Below are 19,971 nucleotides of genomic sequence, written 5' to 3'. Positions count from 1 at the left end.
ACTGATGGCTTTCTGAGGGCTTTCAACCTGGGAACGCCCCCTTTTACTGCCAGCATGGGGCTTTCCCCACTTACCTTCTGCTGCGCTCTACTCCGGGAAAGTAGCACGGGGTCCAGTGGCACTCCCCACTTGCAAGGGCAGCAACCACGCAGCTGCCCCGACGCTGACGCTCTTGCACCACCTCAGCGCACGTCATTCCTTGCGCTGAAGAAACCGCACCTTTTTATGACCCTGCGCAGAGCACGCCAGAGTGGGGAACACGCAGAGTGGGGAACCCCGAGAGCACGCCAGGAATGACGTGCGCTGAGGGGGCGCGAGAGCAGCGCGCAGCAGAAGGTGAGTGGGGAAAGCCCCCATGTTACACCTGCACAAGGGCAGGTATAGCCCATTGAAATAAAATGGGGAGTTTAAGATCGTGGATGAGTTTTTTTGTTTTTTCCTCCCTGCCATGCCTCCCTGTTCCTTTTGGAAGTGGTGTGGCTACACTGTCTCCAGCTGCTGCAAAACTACCCCACCCTCCAGATTGGGTTGCTTGTTGTGAATGACTGGCTACGAGCCAGTGTTGTGTGGTGGTTAAGAGCAGGTGGATTCTAATCTGGAGAACCGGGTTTGATTCCCCACTCCTCCACCTGAATAACAGAGGATTAACTGGTGAACCAGATTTGTTTCCACACTCCTACATTCCTGCTGGGTGACCTTGGGCTAGTCACAGTTCTTCGAGACTCTCTCAGCCCCACCTACATCACAAGGTGTCAGTTGTGGGGAGAAGAAGGGAAATGAGCTTGTAAGACACCGTGAGTCTCCTTACAGAAGATAAAGGTGGGATATAAATCCAAACTCCTCCTCCTCCTTCAAATATGTATATTATTGTTCGGATTTTTAAAAAATGCGTGTGTTCTATGGCTTTTATAAGCCACTTTCAGAACACCTTAGTAACAAACAGCAGCACATGAAAAAAAATAATGAAGAAAATATAACATGGGGGAGGAAAAGAAGGCAGACAGTTGAGAATGTGGAGAGAGGACAGAAGAGAAATTTGGCCTTGGTTCACTAATTGGGTACCTGGGGCATTAGCATTCACAAGCAAGAATGTTAACCTCAAATGTCTATGAAATTAATATTCTTTACCCTGACAAGCTGGATTCCACAAGCTGTATGTGGTATTTCTGGTCTTGCACAGCTGGCTCTGCAGTATTTATAATTTTACACAATTTGTTCTGCTTCTGTAAACCAAGGTGTGCAAACTTGAAACCTCACCCACAACCCCTGGGAATTTTCCTGTTTTCTTTCAAGCATACCATCACATCCTTGTGTGGTAGGTTCTTTCTTCCTTTCCTCAGGGAAAGGGGAATCCAAGCTTTGCAGTTCTGGGTCCACAGATGGGATTGTGGCAGATTCTCAGGGTCCTTTGGACAAGGGTGATTTTTTTCTTGGCTTGGCTTTGCACAGGGTTTTGTTAGGCTTCACCAGCCCGTTGACACTTCCTAGGATCTAGTGCAGTGTGGTCTGCAGCTGCTTCAGGCACCTCCTGGTAAAGGAAGCTCCTGTACCGATCTGGATGTGCGAGACCTGACTTTCCCAGAGGCTGCCTCTGCCCTTTGCCAAGCTGCCAGTTAAATTTTTTCCTCCCTGAGTCTGTCTCTCTGTGTATGTGTGTGTAGGCAGGATGTCAGATAAAGCAAGCGCAAATTAACCCCTTGATTGATGGAAGACCTTGCTTGTTTAGAAATGCAAGAGGCAAACTGTTCAACATGATGGAAGTTTCATTGAAGCAGCACTGATGGAGAACAATGAAAGGAGCCTTGCAGCTTCCCTGTTTGATTTTAATCGTGTGGCGTTCTTGGAGCTTTTAATAAATAAAAGGGAAGAATTTTAAATCACTGGCACATTGTAAAGAAGAATCCAACCCAAGGAGTAACTCAGGAGTGTTTTCCTCTGTATGTTTTTTGCTCTGCAGAAACGAGCCCATTGGAGGCTGTTGCTAGTGCCTGAATTTCCAAAGCTATTCCTGCGGCTTACCTTTCTGTGGCTCCTTTTGCTTTACAATTCATTAGCTGCAGCTCGCACAAGAAGCAAGGCTTTTTAATTTCCCTGGAGTCTGGTTTGGCAAGAGGGGGAGGGAAGCGGCAGCTTGTGCAATAATGCCAGTGTGCTTCTGAAGGCTGTATTTCTCCTTGTCAAGACACTGATGGCAGCTCTGGCTGCTGTAACAGGGACTGAATCTCTGGAAAAAGAAATTCAGGAGCTGGAGCTTTTTCCCACCAGCTGTTGTAAAAAAACAAGAAGAAGGTCTTTAGGCTTCTTAAATACAAAGTCTTACACAATAACTTGTGCCAAGTCAGCCAGGCCATGGGTGGCACTGGCAGCTGCTGGAAAGACGGCCTTGCAGCAGCCTAGCCGGGGGTGGTGGTGATGGTCAGTACATTCTTTCCTAGATGGACGTGAAGGGCAGCCAAACCAGTTCTGAAAATTCATCATTACTGCTCCTTTGCTTGCAGCTACTGAGGAGTCAACCAGATGTTTCAGTTTCTTCCACATTTATTTTAAACAAAGTATTTTCTTTTTTGCAAACACTGCCTCTGGTGTTGCATTATCGAGGGGGAGGAGATCAGCATGAAGGGAGAGAGGAACATTTTCACACTCTTTTCTCTCACCGTTGTTTATTTTTTTTGCTGGAAAAAGTAAACACAGATGCTGTTGCACCCACAGAGGGGAAAAATACAGGTACCTCAATGCTCTTTCCAGAAGAAGTAGAAACAGTTTTAGGATGGCTTTTTGTCCGGCAAGAAAATAGTAGGAGAAAAAAAAGAGAGAGAAAGTCCTATTCATTTCTCCTCTGTATAGTCAAAGGCTTTCATGGCTGGAATCTACCGGCTTTTGTGGGTTTGCCAGGCCACTGTGTGGCTGTTGTCTGGTAGTTTTTGCTCCTCACATTTTGCCCACATCTATGGATGAGATCTGACTTCCATATGTCATGGCGAGATATAAAAACGGCGAGGAACAAAAACTTTCAGACCATGGCCCCACAGCCCTGAAAAGCCATAATTGCCATTTCTTGTCTGTTTCCAGGCTTTAACACCTCTGAACTCACACTAAAGCCCCACCTATGATTCCACTGTCTGCACACTAACAGCAGATTAATCCTCAAAAATCTGGCATTCCCCCCCCCCTGAAATTATTGTAACCAGTTTTCATGGAAGGAACTGGGAATGGGCCCTCTAGAAATCCTGTTTGGCAGGGAAGGGTGCGCTTACGAATGACTGCAGGTTTAACTTTGGATAGTGGAAGGATTGAAAGCAAGAGGTTCATGGATAGCCTTGGCAGATGGCAGGGGAGGTTCATACAGGAGAATTCCCTCCCTAAGAGATCTTCGGGAGACTATTTTGCATCTCTCAGAGTTGGCACCAGCACTTCCAATAGCATATCTCAAGTAATTGGTAATCACTGGCATCCCTGGCACCTGCTGGCTGACTCCAGAGGTAGCCTTATCTTACACTGCCCCTGTCCAACTGCATAATGTCATGTAGCTGCACTTGCATCCTGTGCTTCATGGGCTGTCCTGGCTTCCCAATCATCCTTGCAGTGCTACCCTGTTCTATGTGCATATGCCAGATTGACCCTGGCATTGCGAGCAGGACACATCAATTACCGGTAAACTGTATCACCCCTCCTCTTTCTTTCTTTCTTTTTTTTTTTTTGCAAATAGACAAAAGTAGAGACTTAAATGACTGGGAAGAGAAGGATCTGTCCAAGCAGCAGGAGAGAGAGCGCTTGGACCCTAGAAAGGCCAATACACCAGACCTTGGCAATTCGTTTTGAGGGTGGAGGAGGGACTAGGAAAGCCTTTCCTTCCTGAGGGCTTGGTGCTCTACTGTCCTCCCTTCAGCAAGGGCAGAGAAACTTCCATGCCCTCGGCTTGGGAGATATTCAGACCCCTGACCAAAGTTCATGCTCTCCCATTAGGCGCCCTTTCCGTCCTCAGCATCTCAGCTTTCCCTTCCTTGTGTTGCATTTTGTTTCCACCTCAAGGTCATCTGCTTTGTGGCAGGCTTTCACTTTCCCTTCCAGCACCCCCTCCCCCACAGTTCTCCACTTTTTTAACGGTTTTGCCTGAATGTACAAGCCCTTCCTGAGCAGAGGTTGGCATGTATGCCATTGGATGGTTATAAATAATACTGGCTTGCTCCTCCACCTCTCCCCACATGGAGCAGAGTTGGCAGGCTATGCTGAAAACATTCTCTGCTCAGCATCACTCAAGCAACGTGTGGCTTCAGCCGCTTGTTAAACAGAAGCCTCGAAAGATAATGTGCATTGTACAATTCTTAACGAATTGGCTTCTCCTCCACCCCATTTCCAGGCACTCTCTGGGGGCCTCCCTGGAGGCTCTGCTTTGCATTTGAACTACTTGTTAACATACTTTTCTAAAATTTCAGGAAGAAGTTTCTGTTTCTCCTGAAATGTGCTTGCTTGGAACCAATGTTTTCCCTTGCTGGGGGAGGTGTGAATGAAAGATGCTGTGCAATATTTATTATTCATTGAGTTTCCAAAGGTTAAATCTATATCTTCCAAATGCAGTGGCATAGCGCTTGGTGGAGGGGGGAGTCTTGCACCGGGCACACACTGGTGTGGGGGCGGGGGCGTTCTGCGGGCATTCCATGGGGCAGGCAGGGGCACAAGGCACGCACTTGCCCTGGGCACAGTTCCCCCTCGCTACAGCTCTGTTCAAATGAATATTAGCAGCTGGAAAAGGTCCCAAGCCCCTTGAAGGAGGCTTGCAGGACGGAGCAAATTCTGCCTGATCCTTAGGGTTAGTGCAGTTCCCTAGTTTTCTGTCATTCACTTCAACCTGCAGCAGACCAAGCAGTCTGGCCAATCAGCCAATGGCAGGTTGAGATCAGCCGTGACACTCTCTTAAGAATACAAGAGTTCTATAAATTGTGTATGTTGCTTTGGGTTCAATGCTTTGGTTTATTAACGATGTTATTCTGCATCCCACTGGGAAGGAAGCTTCACTACACAATGCCCTGAGATGCTAGAGATGTTGGGCTCCTGAAAGTCTTAAAGCCCATTCTTCTCTTCTGCACAATCCACTTTGGAATCTCATGAAGAATGCCAATCACAACACATCAAACTGGCTTCTGATGTAGATGAGGGGTGTGATAAGTGAGACCGCAGAAGAAAGAAAGGGAGCACTAGAGGCCTGGCTCATCCTGCCAAGCAGTATGGATTTTAGCAAGCTTCTATGAAACTGCTTTCGGATACTTTGTCATTCTATAATACATATAGAATTATAAAATCATAGAGTTGGGAGAGATCTCCAAGGGCCATAAAGTCCATCCCCCTGCTATGTAGGAATACACAATCAAAGCACTCCAGTCAGATGGCCATCCAACCTCAGTTTAAAAACCTCCAAAGAAGGAGACTCCACCAGCCTCTGAGACAGTGTATTCCACTGTTGAACAGCCCTTATCATCAGGAGGTTTTTCCTAATGTTTAGGTGGAATCTCTTTTCCTGTACTTTGAACCCATTACTCCTTGTCCTAGTCTCTGGAGAAAACAAGTTTGCTCCTCTCTTCAACATGACATCCCTTCAAATGTTTCAACATGGCTATCATGTCACCTTTTAACCTTCTCATCTCCTGAGTAAAAATACCTAGCTCCCTAAGCCACTCCTCATAGGCCATGGAATCCAGACATTTTACCATTTTGGTCACCCTTCTCTGGACCTGTTCCAGCTTGTCAATCTCCTTCTTGAACTGTGGCGGCCAGAACTGGACACAGTATTCCAGGTGCGGTCTGACCAATGCAGAATCAAGTGATACTATTACGCCCCTTAGTCTAGACACTATGTTCCTATTGATGTAGCACAGAATTGTATTGGCTTTCTTGGCTTCTGCATCATGCTGCAGACTGATGTTCAGTTGGTACTCTACTAAGACTCCCAGATCCCTTTCATATATATACTGTTGTCAAAACAGGTATCACCCATCCTGTATCTGTGCATTTCATCTTTTCTGCCAAAGTGTAGTATTTTACACTTATCTCTGTTGAAATTCATTTTGTCAGTTTTGGCCCAGCTCTCTAATCAGTCCAAGTCATTTTGAATTCTGTCCCTGTCATCCGAGGTATTGGCTACCCCTCCTAATTTGGTGTCCTCTGCAAATTTGATTAGCATATGCCACTAGTATGGGGGAAAGCTATTTGTTGTTGTTGTTGAGTTACAATCCCTCCCTTGATCTAACAAGTTCTCTCCCCTCTGAAAGTACAAAGGATTGTGTACAGGTTTCATAGAGTCTCCACATGTTAGAAAGAGTGTGCTTTCATGTAGCTCTGTAGTATATGTCTGAATGCTCTTCATCTGGTCACGAGAGTTCCTTGGGTTACAGGCATACACACTAATTAAAAATTCACACCAGAAGTGAGTCCAATCCTCTTGTCTCATTACCCCCCTCATACACACACCCTTAATCTTCCAGGGTCAAACTGCATAATGCATTTGGCCATGAGCCTCATTGTGGCATCGTGTGTCCAGTATTAAGTGCAAATGCAGCTATGCAATGAGGCAAGTAACACTCCCCCACCCTTCCCACCCCCGGACCTGTTTCAGCTTGGGAAAACAGTGTGGAGAGGAACCTCTTGTGCTGCTGTATTGATAAAATTTCTCATAGCTGTCATGTGGCTATAGGAAAAATGAGCTGGGCCAGATGTATTTATTGTGTAGTTTGTTCCCCGGTCTTCACAATCCCCTTCCCTCCACACTTCCTTCTATCCACTGCTACCCTGAACCTTTGTCAGTGTAGATATTTCTCTCCTCAGCAGACCATTAGAATATTCATGAACCTTCTGTGTTAAGGCAAGTTACCAGTATAGAAGCTGCCCATTTTACCTAGTCTAACTTTTTTTTTTTGCTTATTTGTTTTGCCTAGAGCGAGCCAGACTTGGAGAAGGGCTTGGAGATGAGAAAATGGGTCCTATCTGGAATTCTGGCTAGTGAAGAGACTTATTTAAGCCATCTTGAAGCTCTGCTGCTGGTAAGACTCACAGGAGTATGTTAAATGGAAATTCTCTCTGTTCAGAGATGGAAAATCAAGAAGGGGGTGATCCCTGTAGTGCTCTTGAACAATTACTGTTCATTTCAGTGAAGCTTAAGCGGAACCTCCAGGGTGGAATGATAGGTTGGTGAGCTCTGTTTGCTTCACTCCCCCAGACTGGAGGCCACACAAATGACCCTGGATCTTGGCTTGCATCTGTGAATGTACAAGATCAGTGGTGTCTTTTTTTTGCAGCCCATGAAGCCTTTGAAAGCTGCTGCCACCACCTCCCAGCCTGTGCTGTCAAGTCAGCAGATTGAAACCATCTTCTTCAAAGTGCCTGAGCTCTATGAGATCCACAAGGAATTCTACGACGGACTCTTCCCACGTGTTCAGCAGTGGAGCCACCAGCAGCGGGTCGGGGACCTCTTCCAGAAGTTGGTGAGTGAACGTCTGTGCTTTACTGAGCCAGCGTACTGTAACGCTTAGAGCAGTGGTGGCGAACCTATGGCACGCGTGCCAGAGGTGGCACTCAGAGCCCTCTCTGTGGGCACTCGCACACAGAATTCATCATGTGGGAGAGGGACGGAAAATCAACCCCCCACAAACACACACACACATCTAGGCTGGCCTGGACATTATCCTTTTCCTGGGAGTAAGCTTGGTTGCTGGCAATGGGGCTTGCTTCTGAGTAAACCCTCCTACGATCATGATTCACTCATTTGAAGTGTTGCACGGTTGCTTCACTAAGCTTACTCCTGAGTAATGTGTGTCTTGGAGCCAACCGTTTTTTCCTAAATTAAAATCTCAGTATTCAGGTTGAATTGCCGTGTTGGCACTTTGTGATAAATAAGTGGGTTTTTGGTTGCAATTTGGGCACTTGATCTCGGAAAGGTTCGACATTACTGGCTTAGAGTGTCAGATTAAGATGTGGGAGACCAGGCTCAAATCCCCCCTAGATGAAATTGGGGTAGTCACATTTTCTCTTGACACGGTCTACCTCTACTTGGTTGTTAGGATGAAATGGAGGAGGGAAGAAAAATGATGTCAGTTTGTTTAGGTCTTCAATAAGGGGGAAATCAGGGCATAAAAGCTGATTTGTTGGATTGGAAGGTGCATCAGAGGGAGAAAAATTGAGGAGACCTTTGGTGTGGATTTGGAGGTTACTTTGTATGTTGTGAATATATTTTCACAACTTATAGCTATTTGAAAATGATTTTAAGATTTGTTTAGCCTAGTTTATTCATATTTTAATGTGGTACTGGTACTCAAAATCCTTAAGTTAAATTAGAAGAAGAGGAGTTAGGATTTATATCCCACCTTCTCTCCTGTAAGGAAACTCAAGGTGGCTTACAAACTCCTTTCCCTTCCTCTCTCCACAACAGACACTATGGCCCCTTCCGCACACGCAAAATAATGTGTTTTCAAACCACAACTGTTTGCAAGTGGATTTTGCCATTCCGCACAGCTTTAAAGAGCATTGAAAGCAGTTTGAAAGTGCATTATTCTGCATGTGCGGAATGTTTGTGAGGTGGGTGGGGCTGAGAGAGTTCCAAAGAACTGTGACTGGCCCAAGATCACCCAGCAGGAATTTGGAGTGTGGAAACACATCTGGTTCCCCAGATAAGCGTCTGCCACTCAGGTGGAGTAGTGGGGAACCAAATCCGGTTCTCCAGATTAGAATCCACCTTCTCTTAAACACTATACCACTTTGGCTATCATTAGTATTAGTATCATTTAGTGTAAGTAAGTAATACTAATCAGTAAGTAATACTGATTTGTATCATTTGTGTACTGTAATACTGATTTGTTTAGATGTCAAATCTCTCATGGTCATCTTAGAACTTCACTCTATCTGTTGTCCCTGCTGCTCAGCATGGTTCCTGGTATACCACTGTTTGCCACTTACTGGAATGCACAGCACAGTGGGGAAGTAAATATGGCTGCTGGAAGACAGTTCCCCTGTGTAACAGCCGTGTGGGGCAGAAAGTCTCCAAGGTTAATAGCTGTGCTCCCCCCACCCCTAGTAATTAATACTACCCAGTCACTGTATCTCTACAGGGATCACAGCATCCTTGAACTTTGTCCCTCTGATCTCAAGCAAGGCCTTTGGAGCCCTCCTGTACACTGGTTTGGAGCTTGCACTGTTGTGTAATAGAGTAGAATGTAAACTTTCTGGTTCATTTGTCATACTTACTAGATCTTGAGACACTTCATAAGAATAAGTTATAAGGCACAAGGTGAATGAGGAGGGTGACAAATTCAGCTGCAATTATTTCCTTTGGTTACATTTCTCAGGACAAAATGTTTAGGGACTCATGCATTTTTACTCTGGTCATTTTTCAGTAGCCTTTTGCATTCGCATAAGAAGCAACATGGTGCATGCTGAATATCTTTTGGCATTTTGTAAACGCTTGTTAGAAATTCATAGGAATTGTTAAAATTTTGCCGTGGCTTCAAGCAATCCAGTATAAATTTTCCTACATAGATCTGTAGGTCTAGGGTGGCTGATTTGGTAGCAAAGAATTCTAAGTGTGATAGTCTCACCCTACTGCAGTCCAGTTTTCACATCCCTGCTATGTTTTGCACATTATTCTGTATGAAACAGAGTGCTACTGGCTCTTTCCTCACACCTAGGGTTTCTGTTTTTATGTAGTCAAGACTATGACCAAATAGGCAGCAGCACAAAACAAGAAAACCCTCTTCTTTCCAGCTTGCCTTCTCAACTTTGCAGAAGCAGACATAACCTTAGGAGTCTCACTGGGTTGGGGGAAGACTGCTGGGCACACTCGGGGGTTAGAGAAGCCAAACAGTTTGACCAGATGAACCTTAAGTGATCTGTGGGGCACTTGCTGCAAGAGCCTCACATCCTCCCCTGCTCCACACCCACTGCCTTTGATGGTCCCCTTTTACATTCTTTTACATATACACTTTATATATATATATATATATATATATATATATATATATATATAGAGAGAGAGAGAGAGAGAGAGAGAGAGACTTATATATAGAGTTATATATAGAGTTATATATATATAGAGAGAGAGTTTATATATATATATATAGAGAGAGAGAGAGAGAGAGAGAGAGTTATAAATATATAGAGAGAGTTATATATAGAGAGAGAGTTATATATAGAGATATATAGCATAGAGACATATATATATATATATATATATATATAGCATACATATATATATATATATATATACATATATATATATATATATATATATATATATATATATATATATATAAAAACACTATATATATATATATAACTATATATATATATAACTATATATATATAGTTCTTCAGAGCTTAAACTTCACAAAAGGCAGTGCAGAAACATAAAAAGCTCTTTCTCAGGAGTCTGGTGATCCCCCCAGCAGACTCCAAGCTGCCTGCATTCCAAAAGGAGCTTCCTCTCCTCTCCCCAGGACTGTCTGCAGAAGGGAAGGTTTCCAGCAGTCTCTTGGGTAATGGAATTCCTTCTCTTTAAAGAAAAGAGACCTGCATTCCTCAGGTGCTTCCGGTAGAGGAGGGTCATGCCAGGGTTCCCGCTTATGTATCCAAGCTGCAGTTCTCTTCTCTGGCTGCTTAAGGAATGAGGAGATCATGGGTCAAGGACTCTTGAGACCCCAGCCCACAACTAGTGGGTAAAACCAATCTCTACCTCACCTCATGTTCTCAATAAGGAGGAAAGAGGCCATTTTCTGCTTTTGTAACTTTTGGTTTGACATCTTTTTAAATGAATTGCAGTAAAGTCAGGGAATCAAGAACCAAAAACCAGGTGGAACTTTTCATTTCTGAACCAGAAGGAACTTGAGGATTTGCAGCATGAGTAGGAGATTGCAAGGAAGACACAGCCCAGGACACGGAACTGAGCCAGATCAGCCCCAGAAGATTGACATTGGATGGAAGGACCGGAGGGATGAAGGACAGCAGTCACTTAAGAGTTCAGGTGGAGGACCAGGAGGAAACGAGGCACTGCCTGTGGAGGAGCACACACACATGGCTGCTGTTTACAAGTCAGCTAACGAGATCAGTGTTAAGTCCCAGTGATTAAAAGAGGCTTATTCCAGCATTTCCAAAATTGCTGGTGCAGTCACTTCTTCCGTCTTGCCGTTCTTGTCTTTCAGCCATGAGTTCTGTGTTTGCTGATGTGTCTTTGATTTTTTTGTGTTTTGTGGATAGGGCCATCTGCTTATGGGAGGTTTTTGGCCTTGGTTCCTCCTTGTGGGCAGATGTTCAGGGATGGGCACAGCTTTTGCTGGGCTCTGTCTGGTTCATGCTACCCTACTGGTCCTCAGAGGTTGTGACTGCAGGTCAACTGCCTCTGGCAAAACTCCCTCAGTGGCCACACACAGGACACACAGACAGAGTGGCACTTGTATGAAAAGCTGACCACAGACATGGTGACTCTCATAGTTGTCACTGCCTGAGCAGGTGAGTGACCATTTCTTTTGCTTTCCCAGATCCTGAGGAAGGAAGGTCCCTTGGAATGTTGCACACTTTTATAGGAATTGTTAAAATTTTAGAGAGAAGCCCACATGACAGAAGGTCCCCTTTTCCTTCCTTGTTGTATTGTGAACATAGCCAGCAACCATCCCTCTTGTCGGTGTTTATTTCCTTTCATGTTTGTTTCTTACAGGCCAGCCAGCTGGGAGTGTACCGGGCCTTCGTGGATAACTATGAGGTTGCCATGGAGACGGCAGAGAAGTGTTGTCAGGCCAACACTCAGTTCGCAGAAATCTCTGAGGTAACGTCATGATGTTCAGACACACGCAGTGCCTTGGTCTGGCTAATGTGCTCAGATGGTGCTCTGGGGATGTTCTGGCTGATGCTCCTGGACGATTCCTGCTTGTTCCATGAGCCAGAGTTGGCTGCCTCTCACAGCTATTCATGTTACCCAGGATCTGCATCTCTCCTTATGAACTCCCCCTCCCCCCAATGAAGCAAGAGAGCCTTACTGTAATGAGATGCTAATCATGGAAATTCCCGGTGCCACTGATTCTCATGTGGCCTCTTTACCAGAATGCCTGTAATAGTTGCCTGAAATGGTGGCTGGAGGAATGGAATTAATGGAAGCTGCGAAGGAATAGTAGTGAGCCGAAGAGAGGCAAGGACAGTGTTAAAAGGACATACAGGAGAGGCACGTGTCAACCCTTGTCTGGAAAATCACAGGCTTCATTAGCCTCAAGTGTAGCGAGGAAGAGTAACACAAGAAGGTGCTTGTTTTCCAAGTGACAAGTGAATTCATAATATTATGTTGCATCCTGCTTTGATTTCCCTGGAAAGTAAAGCCCTTTCGAGTGGGATGCCTTGTGACAGAGGTTTCTTGGCCTCCTTGCACCCTGTATGGTCATTGAATTAGTCATCGTTTCTACATTTGGTATTGGGACCTGTTTCCTTATGTGATACAAAGTATATTGGCCCACCCCAGACACTGGGATATTCGTGAAATCCAAGAATTACACTTCTCAAGGAACATAAGAATACAAAACCAAGAAGCCTAATCCATATTTTCCCATCTCTTTTTTTTTTTGAGGCTTTTAGACCGCCCCATCCCCGGAGGGCTCTGGGCGGTGTACAACAGGTAAAAGCGGCAATACAGAGTTATTAAAACATTAAAAGCAGCAACAGTTGAATAATAATTTTCCTAAGTCCCACCTTCCCCACCTGGTATAGAACTTCAGAATTTATTTTTTTAAACTTGGAGAATTCCTTTCCCACCTTGCTTTAACTGGGGAATTACCACCTAAGCTAAACATGTCTTTCTGTTTTATGTAATGTCGAAGGCTTTCACGGCCGGAATCACTTGGGTGCTGTGTGGTTTCCGGGCTGTATGGCCGTGTTCTAGCAGCATTCTCTCCTGATGTTTCGCCTGCATCTCTGGCTGGCATCTTCTTTCTGTTTTGTTCCTCACTGTTCTCTTAACTTTTTACCATAAGCTTACTGCTTCTTGGATTCCTCTGCTTTAATAACACCTCCTTTTCCCTGTACAGATATTGCAAGGGATTTATTTGTTACCCAAAAATACAGCAAGGAAGTCTGCTACAGAGCTTAGTTAGATTCCTTCCCTAAATTTCCTTGTTAATAGATGCATGTGAGCTCACACCTGCCTAACATAGCCACTTCCTTCTCCTTAGACAAGAATGTCACAATTACTGGAATCCTTTCTTTGCTGTAACCAAATTGAAATGGGCTCCCTTTCATCCGTCCTTTAGCAGGGAGTCCTCCTGCTAGAACTGAAGGTTCACAGAGGAAGTATGTAAGCTTAGAGACAAAATGGTTTGGTGATGGGCTAGGTGTTGCTTGTAAGGTATACTAAACCCACCCTAGAGGACTCATATTGCTCTGTTGCAGCGCTACAGGTACATGGACATGGCTTGATTGTATCCCAGGCTTCTGTTTCTTTTACTTGAGAAATGATGTAATATCTTTGGAGTTAGTTTGAAGTGGATCTTCAACAATAGAGTGTTCTTAAGCCTGGCAGAATGCATTTGACAGCTTCATGCCTCGCCTTGAGGAAATCTCACCTTCTGGCAATTTTTTTTCTTTCTGTAGAATCTCAGGGCTAGAAGCGCCAAGGATTCTAAAGACCAGACAACAAAGAACTCCTTGGAAAGTGAGTAGAGCGTATGTGGCTGTTCTCCTCACCTGACCAGGCCTGTGGGTGTGTCCAGACAACCTTGCCTGTCTTTTCTTAAGAGAAGAACAAATTTCATTTTGTTCCAAACTATGGAAGAAGCAATAGTTAAGGATCTGTCACAGGATAACTAGCTCTGTAAATGACTAGAATGTTAGTCTGTGTACCTTTGAATGTAAGATTTGGTATTCTTGATTTTTTTAAAATGTATTATTGGCCAGCCTGTATTATGGGGAGATGACCTTGTGTATAGGACAGAGCAGAAGCCACAACAAGACCAGCTCAAAGGGCTGTCTTGTACTTCAGTGGTTCAAAAGAGAAGTGGATTTGAGTCATGCTTGAGAAAGAGGCCAAAGATCCTTCAAGGCAAAGCCTATCTTTGCATGCCTTCTTACAGTAGGTGTTATTTTTCAGAGGTAAAGGTGGGGATGGTGAACGTGTGTGTGTGTGATTCTGCCACCTCTCCCCCCCCAAAGCTCAAATACACTTTCCCGCCCAGTCTTTCTTCTCCAATGAATCTAGGCTATGTGACTAAAATGAACTTCTTTGTCTCAAATGATTCATGAGAGGGTGGGGACTTAGTTCTTTGTATGTAATGTGCCAGGCCCACTGTTTGCACTATATGACGACAGACACCTGAGGCTGTGCAGTAATAAGAGCTTCACAAAAGTGGAGGCGGAACAGGATTTCAACATCATTTCTTCTGGGGTCTCTGAAAGCAGGCTGGCTTCTGTAACATCATTTTTATTTTTGCAGTCTCTCTGCCCATGAAAGCTGCATATTGGGCTAGAAGATGCACCTGTCTCCACTGTTGCATCTTTGTGCTGTACGTTACTGTGCCTGCCGCGTGGCTGTCATATGCTCTGGACAAGAGACTGTAGCACTAAAAGGGCAAAGGGAACAGTCGGTTTCCCAAAGGCCACCTCAGCCACCGTAGGCTTCTCTGATATGTATGCCATTCAGAGTTGGAGATTATCCTTGCTTCTGGGCATGCCGAAAGGCTACCGGGTTGTAGGGAGACGAGAGGAAACAAAGGGTAGAAATGAGTAATGAGTATCAGTCGACTCAAGGGCTCATAGTGAGCACCTAATCACAAGCACTGAGAAAGATACATGAACCTGTGAAGTTGGCTTTTCTGAGTCATAATCAAGAGTAGCCACAGACCAATGGGCCATCTTTTCCAAGAACTTGCTTCACCCAGTGGCCAACCAGGTACCCTGGGAGACCTCCAAGTAAGGCATGGAGGTCAAGGTTTTCCCCTACTGTTCTCCCCCCATCCCATCACTGTTGTTCAGACCCATTGCAGTCTCTGAACAGAGAGGTTTCATTTTTCATCATACCTGATAGCTGTTGAAGGATCTGTCCTTTAATAAAATCAGCACCTATTGCCACATCAGCTGGTAGTGAATTCCACATGTTAATTTCTGACTGAGTTCCGAACTGTTACTTTTTATCTGTCCTGGCTGGGCCTTGTATCATGTCAGTGTAGTGTTATGACTGACTGTGGCATAATCAGAATCCTATTGTTGGTTGCGACTTGGAGGCTAAAGAGGGTATGGTGGCAGAGGGGGGAGATGCTTGGTCTTCTCTAACTGGGAGTGATTTCACTAACACCACCAAATTCTACTGTGGTTGGGAGTGGGACTGATCTCTATTTTGACTAGTTTATGCTCTTTTTCCCACTGTGCCTTTCCCACTGTCTCAATTTCTGACCTGGTGCCAGTGGAGTCTGTGGACACAGTGGTTCTGCCTGTGTTTTCCTTTTACCAGTGGTACAGATTGTTTGGTAGTGCTGCCTTCTCTCCATAGGCTGAGGGTGTTGGATTTTTCCATCATACTCTGCTCTCTTGTGGGTCACTTTTCTAAGGTAACATTTATTCTTCCACTCCTACTCTTTTTTTCTTCATAGCTCTCCTGTACAAGCCAGTGGACCGAGTAACCCGCAGCACACTTGTCCTTCACGTAAGTAGCTTTGTGTGGCTATGTTTAAAGCAGTGATCAGCACTAAACAGATGTGGTAAGTTGGGGATATTTGTGAATATCCTATAGACAGAGGTGGGATCCAGCCAGTTCTCGCCACTTCTCTAGGTTGATGGGAATTGTAGTCCATCAACATATGTCATGCCAGAGTTGGACATTCCTGCTATAGAGGTTTGCACAGGACAGAAAATAACAGAAGGTATCAAAACAGCTGTGAAAGGTCACAGGAAAAGGGCAGCAGTGGCTATATCAGAAGAAAAAAGTCTTATTCCGGGTATCTGAGTTAGAATTTCTTTCAAGAAAATGCATATTCATATGTATTGTCGTAGGCTTTCATGGCTGGAATCACTGGGGTGCTGTGTGGTTTCTGGGCTGTATGGCCGTGTTCTAGCAGCATTCTCTCCTGACATTTATATTCATAAATCTTAATATGGCTTGTCACCATTTTTTAAAAAAATGGGCTTAATCAAACACATTGTCTTCAGATGTAGCAGGAGTTGACTTTTTAAACTGCGTACTGAGAAGGTTAGATGGCAATTCATGTCAGAATAACTTTTCTTTGAAATGTGTCAGGGATACAAAACAAGGCATTTCACCTAATCACTGCTGCTTTTGCTTGTTTGCAGCAGCCCTTGTAAATTCTTCCCATTGGTTACTGGAAGGTGTTTTTTGGGTTAACGTTGGAAGGCCATAGAGGTCACGATAAGAGACTCATAAATCTTTATGTCTATCCTGGCTGGCCATCAGCTGGAATCTTTACAGTGTTTTTCTTCTGGAGCAGGACTTACTGAAACACACTCCTTCAAGCCACCCTGACTACTCACTCCTGCAGGATGCCCTCCGCATCTCCCAGAACTTCCTGTCCAGCATCAATGAAGAGATCACTCCCAGGAGACAATCCATGACTGTCCAGAAGGGAGAGGTGAGGCACCAGAGGGCTTGTGGGTGTTTATATGATGTCTTTGTGTGTGCCTCAAAGATGTTGGCCTGCTGAGAGTGAGAAATGGCAAAGGTGTGGAGGATATGTTTAATCAAAAGTACCTCTGGCAAAGATTTCATAATCACCTTCCTCTCTTGAGAGGCAAGAGGAGAGAGAGACACAATGTGGTAAGAGGAAGGAAGTTCTCAACTATTCCTTAATGGCTTAATTCTGGCTTCTAAATGCTGACTTCTAAAGTAGGGATTACTTTCTTGGGCTTCACATCTCAAACTGAACTGGGGAATACTGGTTGGATGGAAGGCTTGAGTTTTAACAGCTGGTTGATAATTTTGCATTCAGAGTTGCTGAGTTAGGGCAGCTCTGGCTGAGTCACCATCTCTTTGCCATCTGTGTAAAATGTTGAATATTATTGCCTGAGCCTCTGAAAGAAGGTGAAAGGGAAAGATGATTACAACAGGCTTTGTTTACTACATGCAGGATCTGTGTCAACAAAGATGAACAATGGAAGGCTGGGGGCAGCGGAAGATTGCATTAAATGGATGCTGATGGAAGGAAGATGCTGAAGGGGGGGGAGTTATTCTGTCACCGTCTCTGGGTGGGATGCAGGCTTTGAAGAAAGCCCTGCAGAATCTTAATGAGGAGAGGGCCAGGCGCGCAGAGGAAGGAGGAGGTGGTGTTGATGTCCCCTGTGGTGATCCATGTCTTTGTCATCATTCCCAGCTCTGAAAATGCCAGCTCGTAACATGCCTGGAAGGGTTTTCATGCATTGGGGGCAGCCCTCTACACCAGCCCTCCGTTCATACAGATGTTGGTTAGGAAGGACAGACTTTCTCCTTCCAGCATTTGCTGCTGGAAGCTCTCTGGCTGTCAGAAGCTCTCTGGCTGTTGTTCCCTTGCCATCTCTGCTTGCAGTCTTCTCTTCCTGTTCTCTGTTTCCCTTTCAGGCAGGCAGGATTGATGCTTTGGTTTGCTCAGCCTTTGAAGCTTTGCAACAAATTGTGATCTTTCTGCTTGTGGCCAGCTCCAATCAGGCAGATTGTGAAAGACATGGCAAACCACGCTTTGCATTTCATTTCTCATGTGCCATTATAAGATGAGGCATTTATTCTACACAGGCTTCTTTCTGTTGTTTTGGTATTCAGCACGAGCATGTGGCTGACTTGCATGTGGTCAAATGGCAACCCTGAAGTGAGAGGATGCGGTACTATGATTGGCAAACAGTTGGGGAGATGATGAGATGCAGATTAAGTGCTGCAGCATGTAATGCAATTTGATTCAAAACTAACACAATAGTTAGTTGTCTTAGTTAGCAATGTAGCTGGCTGCTTGGTCCAAGCAGGTAAAATAAATTGGTGCTTTGCCACATTGTGGTTTTGGCACCGCTGAGGGTTGTATGTCTTCCCTCTGTTTCTCCCTTGTTTGCCTTAAGAGGAGACTCTGCATCCACAGCGTGGGGTCTGTGCTTCAGCCTCTCTCCCATTTCAGGCACATCCCCTGGGGTAACACGACAGCATGCTGTTTGCTTCACCTGATACATAATGCATTTTTCTTTTAATGACTCGGGAGCCTGCTTTGATGGCTTTGGGGGCATTTATTTATCCTCCCTTCTCTTGGAAATCACTTTGGAGGAAGGCAGGACAGCTGGCGAGAGACCTCCTTCCTAGAGCTGTCATTCAAGGGCTATGTCTGTCTTTGTCAATCCCTTTTTGCTGCTCCTTTCCTCTCATTTATTGCCTTTGAAAGGCTGAATATTTTGCCCTCTCATTGGACTTTGTTCCTGATGCACTGGTGAAAGCAGCAGCCTGATGCTTAAGCTGGTTAATTGTGTGGAAGGGAGTAGCAGAACAGGCTCTGCAGTTGGACACCTGCAGCCACTGGAGTGTCTCATCTATCCTGTATTGCAAGGGGCTTCCGTTCCTGCCTGTTTACTCGAGTTAGCTGGCACTGGAACCTTCACCCAGCCTCCTGTCTCTGTCCTTGTGGCAAAGCTAGATTTGAGCCTGGTGGCACTTTAGAAATCGTCTAGATTTCGAGGTATAAGCTTTCAAGAGTCAAAGATCAGTCAAATAGAAGTAGGCATGCCTGAGCCCTTATATCTCAGAGATCTCCATTTCTACTTGTGTCTGACAAAGGGAGCTGTGACTCTTAAGAGCTTATACCCCGGAAATCTCCAAGGTGCGACTGGACTCAAATCTTGCTCTTCTACTGCAGATCAACACCTGGAACTATCCTTGAGGCAGTTATTCTTTGTGGGGAGGGGCTCTTGAGCCCACTGGAATTGCTTAACTAAGGTTGTCGTCGCAAGCCTGTTTCAGAGTCCCATTGACAAATCTAAGTAGGACTCCTTCAAATGCATTTATCAATTACATTCATTTTGCCCAAAAACTTGAGTGGCACACCTATGTATTTCCTTTGTAGCCTGAAGCCATGCATGACTTTTTCCCGCTCCGCTTCTCCGTGAGAAGGTTTCTGGTCAGTTGCTGCGTGTTTGGTTGCAGGCGATGAAACCAAAGAGGTCTTTGAACCCTGAGCACCTTTGTTTTCCTTTTGTTGCCAAAACTGAGGTTTCTAGTTCTTTGCCTGCAAAACCATCAAGGAAATCCTGGAGCAGTTGTGCCCCTCCCTGCCGCGCACACTCTGCATCCTTGTAGAGCAATTGACCTCCTTCTCTCTATCTTTCAGCAGCTCTGCCTGTGTCTTCCACAGCATTTTGTTCCTTGCTGTTAAGAGCCTAGAATTTGAAAGCCACATCTCATGTGGACTCAAGGGCCTTCTTTTCTTCTTGATATATGGTCAGAGACTAAGCGTGGGCTTTGAAAAGAGATTCCAAGTGGACTTGAGTGGGCTGTTGGTGCTTTGTGTGTCCTTTCTAGCAGATATTCTTCTGTGTGCAATTTTGTTAGCTGCTTCTATGAATTTCTTCTAAAGCATATCCATGGGGCGTTGTGCACTGACTGGTGCTATAACTACCCAGTGGGTGGCAGAAGCAGGCCAAGGTTGTTCCTGGAGACCCTTGTTGACCTTTTCCAGGCTGGGTTGTGTGTGCATTCGTATGTGGCACTGCCTTTCCCCCAGGTATACTTGACCTCAAAACTCACCCACCCCTCAATGTCTCCTGCCTGCTGAGCTCCTTCCCTCACTCCTTCAAGTTAAGTTATGGCAACGAAAGAGAATGCCCCAATGCTGACTCTGAGTTGCAATACCTACATCGCTGCAAACCTGAAGGCCCTGCAGATACTCTGGTCTTCCCTACAGTGCTTAAGGCTCCTAGGATACCAGTGGAGGTGGCCTACCTTCTTTCTGCTGAGGATTGTTGAGTCCTCAGCCGGAGGGCCCTTAGCATTTGCATGACTCCCAGAATCAT

General features: G+C 45.1%; 1 protein-coding gene across 2 annotated transcripts in view; it reads left to right on the top strand.

The window, feature by feature from the left end:
- Window positions 1–19,971, top strand: part of BCR (BCR activator of RhoGEF and GTPase) — a 101,720-nt gene that overhangs the window by 46,355 nt on the left and 35,394 nt on the right. For both annotated transcript variants that reach the window (XM_048515126.1, XM_048515125.1), the window contains exons 3-8: window positions 6,927–7,031; window positions 7,287–7,472; window positions 11,690–11,797; window positions 13,606–13,666; window positions 15,597–15,649; window positions 16,449–16,589. In XM_048515126.1, the coding sequence (XP_048371083.1) occupies window positions 6,927–7,031; window positions 7,287–7,472; window positions 11,690–11,797; window positions 13,606–13,666; window positions 15,597–15,649; window positions 16,449–16,589 (654 nt within the window). The remainder of the gene's footprint in view (window positions 1–6,926; window positions 7,032–7,286; window positions 7,473–11,689; window positions 11,798–13,605; window positions 13,667–15,596; window positions 15,650–16,448; window positions 16,590–19,971) is intronic.

This window comes from Sphaerodactylus townsendi, linkage group LG13, assembly GCF_021028975.2.
Source record: "Sphaerodactylus townsendi isolate TG3544 linkage group LG13, MPM_Stown_v2.3, whole genome shotgun sequence".
Taxonomy (NCBI): domain Eukaryota; kingdom Metazoa; phylum Chordata; class Lepidosauria; order Squamata; family Sphaerodactylidae; genus Sphaerodactylus; species Sphaerodactylus townsendi.
Note: the sequence above shows the minus strand (reverse complement) of the source record. Positions and strands in the feature narration are given on the sequence as shown.